Source organism: Chinchilla lanigera, unplaced genomic scaffold (assembly GCF_000276665.1).
Source record: "Chinchilla lanigera isolate Chin_1 unplaced genomic scaffold, ChiLan1.0 scaffold00080, whole genome shotgun sequence".
NCBI classification, from domain to species: Eukaryota; Metazoa; Chordata; class Mammalia; order Rodentia; family Chinchillidae; genus Chinchilla; species Chinchilla lanigera.
The window spans coordinates 90,008-99,473 of record NW_004955481.1 but is presented as its reverse complement, the minus strand read 5'-3'; the positions used below and the strand labels follow the sequence as shown (position 1 = coordinate 99,473).

Here is a 9,466-nt window from a genome sequence, read left to right as displayed (position 1 = left end):
GATAACATAGGCCACCATTCTAAGAAAACAAATAGAAAAAAAAAACACCAGGCATGGCAAGCAATTAAACAGAGGAAAAGACAAGAAACAAACAAAAGGAAGATAATATGACAAGGGTAAACCAATATTAGTTATAACTATCAATGTAAATGGTCACAATTCACCAATCAAAAGAAACATACTGGTAGACTGGATCAAGAAAAAGATCCAACAACATGCTACATACAAGAAACACGTTTAACTAAAAAAGAAGCTCATAGACATCTCACTGCAGAAAAAATAGCTGTTATCAAGAAATCAAGCAGTAATTAATGCACATGGGGCATGCCCCTTTTCCACTGTTAGTAGGAGTGTAGATTGGTGCAAGCCGTGTGGAAATCAGTGTGGAGATTCCTCAAAAAGCTAAAACTAGAGGTCCCATTTGACCCAGCTATGCTCCTTCTTGGTATCTTTCCAAACAAATTTAAAACATCACAACATAGTGATACATAGACATCCATGTATATAGTGGCACAGTTTGTAATAGCCAAATCTTACAAACAGCCCCAGGGCCCATCAACTGGTGAATGGATAAAAAAGATATGTTTTTCTTATACAGTGGAGTACTACTGTGCCATAAGGAAGGATAAGCTTGAGACATTTCTAGGTAAACAAATGCACCTTGAGACCATACTCTTAAGTGAAATAAATTGGACATGTGTAAATACCGTATTGTCTCTCTCATGTTTAAGAGTATAGAGAGCCCTTCCCAGTCCTCATTGCAGTCCAGGAAGTTTATATTTGTAATCCCATGAAAAGTTATTGGAATTCTAGCGAGTTAACTCCAATCTACCACTCCCAGTGCAACCCACGGTGAAAATAAAGACACTAAGACATATTTGTAGTTCGGGGGAGCCAAGGTTCCTAAGTCCAGCCATGATGAAGGCTATCCAGAACAAAAGCTTCAACCCAAACCCAGGTTTTATTCATTCATGAAGAAAGGAGTGGCTTGAGGATGAGTGACTATAAGAACCATGGGAAGTAGGTGAGTGCCATAAGCTGGGCTAGATAGGAGGCCTGAAGTCACCTCTACAAATACAGAGAGGATATACAGAAAGAGTAGTCTGCATAACACAATTGAGGTAGTATCTAATGTTTTGGGGTTGGTGCTTCAGCTCTGATGTGTAATCTTTCAAGCCCCTAGAAGTCATAGCCTCTATCTCAAGGCTCAATCCCAGCTGACAATATGGAGCACTGGCTCTACATCCTGCCTTGTGCCAGCTGACATATGGAAACAACAGGGGGTGGCTATCCCAGGAAACACACCTGCCATCTTCAAAGACTACCATCAACACTTCAGCTACACTGACATGCATTGCTTAAAGCCAATTGAAGGGATAGGAAAAGCCCTAGCCAGCTCTGTACACATCAATACATGAAAATAGGGTCAGGCTCAGCTAAAATGGAGATAACTGTTCCTCCTTCAAGGAGAGTCACCCAGGTGGTTCTCCGCAGAAGGGGAAAATAAAGAGTTAAATTTTTATTTCTGAGGTCCTATGCCAACCTGCAACTAGGTACTCCCCTGAGCAGATTTGTTTTCTAACACCAAGTGACTATTTATCTAATCAGCCTCACCCAGAACCCATATGTTACCTCAACCAAGTGCTTCCCATAACTCTGAGCTTGCCTAGAGTTTTAACTTGCCTTAGTATGCAATATATATGATATAGTTTTCTCTTAGGTCAATCAGTAATAATGAGATAAGATGTAACCAAACAATAACCACCAAACACTCTGCTTCTGTACTTCCCTCTTGCAAACCTTACATAAGCCTTAGAGTCCCAGAGATCAGGGCCTGACACTATGAGAATGATTCCCAGTCAGGTCCATGGACATTAATAAATCTGCCTCTAAATCCTGGGTGACATCTCAGTGTTTGCCAGTGCAGTGTGAGAAACTGAAAGTGTAAATAAATACCAAAACGTATAACAGGTATAGTGAAATAAGAATGTCCAAAGAGAAGTGGAACAAGGGAGGAGATTAGGGAAAAGAAGGAAAGGAAAAAAAAATGAGAAAACAAGGAAAAGATGGAAACAAAGCTTTTGTAATAAGGAGGGGAAAAGAGGTGAAGGCAGGGTAGAGGAACGGGAAAAAATCATTATCTCATGATATGTGAGGGTAAGAAGGTGGACATGATAAGTTTTATTTGAGCTCCGTAACCTAGAGTTCCCATTGAATGAATACCCATCAACAGAAGAAATATCAACCCATCCTAATTCTCTGCCAACTCCTGTTTGACTCATGGCAATCTTCTGCCAGTGGAGAAGGTTTATTAATGAGCAAGGAACTGCTACACATTGTACTTGACATCTAAAGTCACCTTCAGCAATTAATAAAAGTAGAGGGGTCCTGGTCTAGCAGGTGATCTAAACCTTTATCTGCTTTATAGTGCTAGAGAAAGAGAATGGAAAATATTCACAGTCAGAATGCTATACGGTCTGGATTATGCTTTGGGAGCAGAGAAAATGCAAGGCATTTATTTGACACTGGAAGAGAATCTAGGTTTAAGGATGGTAAAGTGAGCTGTGATGTGAGGTGAGTTGTGAGATATTGTAGAGGATACCGTGTCAGGGACGAAAGAGGAGCAGAGCAGTCCCAGGCTCCATGCTCCTGTCAGGCTCATACTGTAAGAAAAGACAAGGCAGTCACAAGTCACTACTCCTCTCCTCTCCTTCCCTCTCCTAAAATGATGACCTGGACTAATCACAAACCCAAAATCTCAAATTCTCCATAACACTGTGACTTTCGACTGTAAGACTCTTTTGAGATTCAACTGAACTCTATAAAATACTGGCAGCAAGAATGCTGGCTCATAAGTGCTTAAAAACACATTTGTTAAGTAAATGAATGAATTTTTCCATATCCATGAAGTTCACACTTGAAAACATTTTGACAATGTTCAAAACATTTAAAGAGATCATTATGGGCCTAAGAGATCCTTATGGGTTTGGTTAAAGCAGTGTTTACCCAGCTCTAGCTCCCCCTGGAAGGCACTAATTTCTAAGGTCACCAGGGAGTAATAATGGAGAGGAGAGAGAGCCCAATGTGAAATGATGTCAGCAAAGTTATTTGTCTCTTTGTCTATCTGGCATTTATAAGCTCTCACCTCTGTGAGGACCACTGGGCCAGATTACCTGTCACTCCTCTTAGCCCAACAAGTGCCTCTCTCCTTAACTAGGTGAGTGCCATTCCTGGACCCCCTGGTTCATGTTCACTACTTGATTTCCTTGCATGTAAAGTTCATCTCTTGGCCCTGAAAAACCTTTTCTCTCCCAACCTAAAATCTCCTGTGGGACTTGGGTGCTTGACATTGAGAGGAAGGAAGGAGGGAGGGAGGAGGTAGTGAAGATTGAGTTTTTAGCCCCATTAACTGGGAGGATGGCACGGGTGGGGTACAGTCAAAGGGAGGGCACATTAAACAAAGTTGATTAAGCTTTTGACATAGTGAGTTTGAAGTAATGGTAAGAACATGTCCATGCAGAAAAGGTCAGACCCTTCCATGGTGGTTGACCTCTTGTGCGCCTGAGGACACTGTTAATCAGGAAATGTCTTCTTCTCTTGCCTTTGGTCTTGGGGATCTCTAAATTTCATTCTGTGAGTTATGCTCCTTATGAGTGATTTAGTATTTATCTTTCAGCCAGAGGTTGAGGTGGATCACTGTGTATTTTATTCAAGTAATCTGTTTGGGTTTTAAAAGCCTCATGTAAGTAACCATGCATCTTGGTTGTCCATGGCTTTTGTCTGATCACTAGGCCAATGAATGGACATGATTTAAGTGACATAAAGTTAGATTAAGGAAACAAAACAGTGAAGCGCTAAGACTTCAGCTCTGAATGAATTCAGCTGAGCATCCTGTGAGGCAACTCTACTGTGTATCTACTCAGCAAATCTGAGATCTTCACCCTGCTCAAACCCTTCTTATATTCTTCTTATTCAGTAAAATGTCACTGCTTCAGAGCCCAAGTTTCTTAGAGTCTGTGTGGAGAAATTCAATAAAATCCTACTATTTACAAAAATCTAAAAAGTTGGTAGTAACCAGCTCTGGACCTGGAAATGTCTTCAAAGACCTATCTTCATTCAGTTTCACTGTTTTTCATTGCGTTTCACTTTTTTTTTTTTTTTTTCTGAAAAATTCAGAGCAAGTATCATGGTTTCACATGTTAATCTTTTAATACTCTTAGCCATAGTGGTCATCATTGTGCTGCCAACATTTCTATCTGCCCTCCATATCTATGGTTTTTACATTATCGATTCTACCAATCTGGGGTTGAAAATATTCAGGAAAATTTGTATCTAAATTGATTACGTGCAGACTTTTTTCATTCCCTAAACAGTACAGGGTAATGACTATTTACATAGTGTATACATTATACTAGGTATAATAATTAATCTAGAGAAGATTTCAAGTATACAGAAGGAAGTGCACAGGTTATATTTATATACTATGCCACTTTACATACAGGACTTAAGCATCTGAAGATTCCATATCTGAAGTTTCCTAGAACAAACCTATGGAGGATAACAATGAATGACTTTATCATGACATACGTATGTGGAGTCTGAGGAGTCCTGGGACCATGACTTAAGGGGACCATGCCCCTTCCTGCTTCTGAAGCTTAACTTTCATATAATGGGACACTGTGTATCCAGACTATGGCCATGTCATCATATGAAGACTTTTAATTCCTTTCTTCGAACTATGGCTTACGGAAAATCATCCTCCCCAACCTTAAAATGTCACATTTGTTTCAATTTTTGGCAAAATTCAAGAATTTTATATTAACACTTCTATTGTGAGTCTCTCCAATGCCATTTTCTTACCTACTAAAAGTCATATTTATCAAGTCTTTTCCTATTATGTCTCAATATTTACCTTTGTTCCTCTTAATTTGTATGTGTCTTAACATCCTGACTTCTGACATTGCTACACTTGGTGATTGTTAATCATGGTCTCATTCACATTTAGCCACCATTGGTACTTTTGAGCGTTGTTAATTCTACTGCTAATGGAAGAGAGATATGCTATTGGGAGCCTCAGGAAATGATTCCTTTGAGACTAAGTTTGTCCTGCTGGGTCTAACAGAGATTCCAGCTCTGCAGCCCATCCTCTTTGTCATCTTCCTTCTAGCTTATGTAGTTACTATTGGTGGCAACTTCAGCATCCTTGCTGCCATCCTCATTGAACCCAAACTCCACACCCCCATGTACTTCTTCCTGGGGAACTTGTCCCTGCTGGATGTTGGGTGCATCACTGTTACAGTCCCTGCCATGTTGAGGCAATTCCTATTCAATGACAGAAGCATCTCCTATAGAGCCTGCCTCTCACAGCTCTTCTTCTTCCACCTCCTGGCTGGGGCAGACTGCTTCCTGCTGACTGTCATGGCCTATGACTGCTACCTGGCCATCTGCCACCCACTTACCTACAGCACCCGCATGAGCTGGGGAATCCAGAAAGCCTCAATGGGCATGTCATATGTCTTTTCCTTCAGCCATGCACTGACCCAAACTGTTGCTTTGTCTATGCTGAAATTCTGTGGCTCTAATGTGATCAATAACTTCTACTGTGACCTTCCTCAGCTTTTCCAGCTCTCCTGCTCCAGCATCTAACTCAATGAACAACTGCTGTTTGTAGCATCAGCCTTCATTGGTGTGGCCCCATTGGTCCTCATCTCTCTGTCCTATGCCCATGTGGTAGCCGCTGTTTTGAAAATTCGCTTTGCTGAAGGCAGAAAGAAAGCCTTCTCCACATGCAGCTCCCACCTCACTGTGGTGAGCATCTTCTATGGGATGGGCCTCTTCAGCTACATGAGGCTGGGTTCACTGGAGGCTTCAGACAAGGAAAAAGGCATTGGAGTCTTCAATACTGTCATCAGCTCCATGCTGAACCCACTCATCTACAGCTTCAGGAACCCTGACATGAAGGGCACCTTGTGGAAGTTGTTCACAGGGAAATAGTCTCTAAGTGAGATTTACTTCATCTGATCTTGACTCCATTATTGCTTCTAAGGGTTATTGTGATTAATACAAATAGAGTGTTGCCTTGATGTAGTGGGGTAAGGAACTCACTTCAAAGGAAATCACAATAAAATGGATGATAGCTACACTTGCACTGTGATTACCATGTGCCAGGCATTGTTCTATGTGATTGGCTCCAGTAGTTCATTTAATCCTCATAACTTTAATTCAGATGTACAAATTATATTTTAGGAAACTAAACCTTGGATAGGTTGAGTAGTTTGCCCAAAGTGACATAGACAGTGAATGTCAGAGCTAGGATCTCAAACCAGGGGGAAACTACATCTGAAAATATTGCTTTTCAAGAATAATAAATCATTTCAAGGAGGATGAGTATGTAAAGTAAAGAAGGGAGATGGGCAATGAAAAGTTTAAAAAGAAAAGGAATATCAATGTTATGGAGAAGCCTTTTTTTCTGAAAAATAAGGAAAAATTCCATAACAGAATAATGAGAGAATAACTATAGTTGGCACACTGTGTATTATTATCTTCAAAGTAGTTACTCAGATTGCAAGACATAGGCAAGAAAAATTCTCTCTTAGAAAGATGAAACAAACAGATAATAGCACAAAATTCTCTTTTCAATGAAATGAGTGACTAATAGTTTAAATGAAACAAATTAGCATACGTATAAAAATATTTTTGAAACAATGGAATTCAAAAATAAGGTAATTTGGGGAATTATTTGAACTTCACCCTACTTTCTATTTATCTATCTTTTATTTTGCTCTTTTTGTATATATACTTTTTTTCATATGAAATAAAACATTCCATATTCAAGTTTGCATGTCTGATTTATTTCATAAAAGTATGGAACATTCAAAGTTTGCATGTCATCCATGTGTAGGGCCACACATCTTTTCCATATTGTTCCAATTTTAGTGTATGTGCTGCCCAAGTAAGTATGAGGAAATCTTTTTATATAAACGAATATGTGAATTGAGACATTTTTATTTCTTGAATGAATTTGATTTGTTCCTAAGTAGAGGGTACAAATTGAGGGGATTGCTGGATATCAATTTGAAAAACAAACAAATGAAAAGAAAACAGAGTGAAAAACCTAATTCTGAAGGAATAGGCACTGTTTAGAAAAACCATGTAAAGATGAAACAAAGCATTTTATATTTTACCAACACAATAAAATAAAGTAAATAACTTAATAGTGGAAACTGGCTTGGTTCATATGTGAAAACCTCCCTGACTAAATAGAGAGCTTCCACTGCAATTTATCTGATAAGCTCTAGCTGTGCTATTATCATGGTGTTATGAGAAAGATACTTCATCTACTCAATATATACATCTAAACAGGTGTTTCTATAACATAATGAAATGAATCCCTGTTGAAAATGTAGAAGTACAGAAGACTAAAATAAAAATCACCCATAGTTTCACCATTGGTGGATAATTGAAGGATCTTTAACATATAATTCTTTAATTTTTTATTAATAATACATATTTATAAAAATTAAAACTGTTTTATATGTAGCAAGGCACTCAAAAAAAGTTGAATAAATTGACACTTTCTATTACCAATTACTTCAATCTTTGGTAATACAGTAGGTCAAATGTTAAAATTTACCACTTTCTTTCCTTAAAATTAATAAATAAGACCATTGAATACACATATATTTAAAGTATATTGCTAAAAATATTTTACGTAAATATAACAAAATATTTCTAAACATTTACGTTTGCCTTTTTTCTTATGCATTTGCAAGTGTTCTTAGTAGTGAAGAAATGGAGGCTGGGCCATACTTAAATGGCAAGGTGAGTAGCGGAGGTGCGGTCAGCCAAGCAATGTGTGGCCTCGTCAAGAGTGTTCAGCCTTTAGAGTAGTGGAGGGATAGGAGACGGTTGCAGTGGTGAGACCTAGTGAATGGGAGTTCAAAAAATGAAGATGGCTGATGAAGACAACTCTTCAAAGAAATTAAATTAGATTGAAATATGAGATATATTATGCAGCCAATGGAGAAAAGATAATAAGGGAGGCTTGGAATTTTCTTAATTCAGTTCAAAGATGACAAGAACTGTGTTTATATGATTGTACGCAACATCAACACAAAGGAAAGTAATTAAGATACTCAAGAACAAGCAGATTTGAAGGAGTGAGGTAAAAAGAAATGTGATAAACAAAACTGTGATAAGAGAGATGTTTGATTTTATATGTAGTGGGACATTTATTAAAAGAATAATTATTTATTTATAGTAACATGGTAGAAGTAACTGTGTATTGGGTTCTATAAATGTTACTTTTCAATTAGTTCCTTTGTTAATAAATAGTTATATGTAAAATTGACTCACTATATTGTGAGTAACGTCTAGTTAATACATCTGCTCTAATCGAGTTTACACAGATTATTATAAAGCCTAGATATTTAGTACTTGCCTAACAAAATTTAAAGCATTGAAACCAATATTACCATATAGTTTTCTGATTTGCTTTAAATCTATGTATCTATGTATCTATGTATGTATCTATCTATCATCTATCTACTCATCTACCCATCATATTCATTTATTCACCCACCCAACAAGTTCTAACTGATGTCTTACTAAATCTCAGCACTGTGCTGTACAGTAAGGTACACAGAGAAAAGCTGAGTCTCCACCTTCAAAGAACTCTGTCATAACAAAGAATTGCACCAGTGTTACTAATTGTATGTAACCTCTTTCATTAGCAGTATCTTTCAGCATTACTGGTAGAGGCAATAAACTTCTTTCTTGAAGGATGCATGAAAACTGAAACCATGATATGGAGTTAAGCAAATACCACTAAATGTAGTAATAATTCATAGTCTACCAAGAGTGGTCCTCAATTGAGAAACATTCTTTGATGTCAAGCATCTGTCTGATTTTCAAGATAGCCCGGTGGTTTACAATGTAGGTATCATTATTATTCTTTATTTTACACATGAAACACTTGAAGTGCACTAGGACACAGTTGTTGCTTGATCACAGAGTATCAGAAAAAATGGTTGATATTTGGAAAATGTTTCAAATGTCTAGAAGAATATTTTAAATAACCGTGAAAGAATTTGCATAGAATCACTATAATTATTTATAATACACATTATTATTAAATACTACCATGTTCTGCATTCATTTACAACCTAAAATCAAATTATAAACTTAATGGCAAAACTCTGGAAATAGCTCCTATAAACTCAAGGCCAAAGTAAAGTGCCCACTATAGTTAACTCAGTAGCTTTATAAATTCTGCTATTTTAATAAGGCATCCCGAATTATCTCATTCACTTTAATGACTGTATCACTCTGTGACTCCTCATTTCCAAGGTGCAAAAATATAGTAGTAGTCTGGTGGGCACATACATACATATTGAACTCCAAACATTATAAACTCATCTTCTCAGATTTATTCTTCTAACACTTGTTAATTTGGATGCTAAAACTG

At 37.6% G+C, this 9,466-nt stretch overlaps 1 protein-coding gene across 1 annotated transcript; it reads left to right on the top strand.

The window, feature by feature from the left end:
• The first annotated feature begins 5,058 nt into the window (after window positions 1–5,058).
• LOC102026218 (putative olfactory receptor 3A4) lies at window positions 5,059–5,994 on the top strand. Its single transcript, XM_013503378.1, is given in 1 exon segment — window positions 5,059–5,994. A coding segment is annotated over 1 exon segment (936 nt).
• The last annotated feature ends 3,472 nt before the right edge of the window (window positions 5,995–9,466 follow it).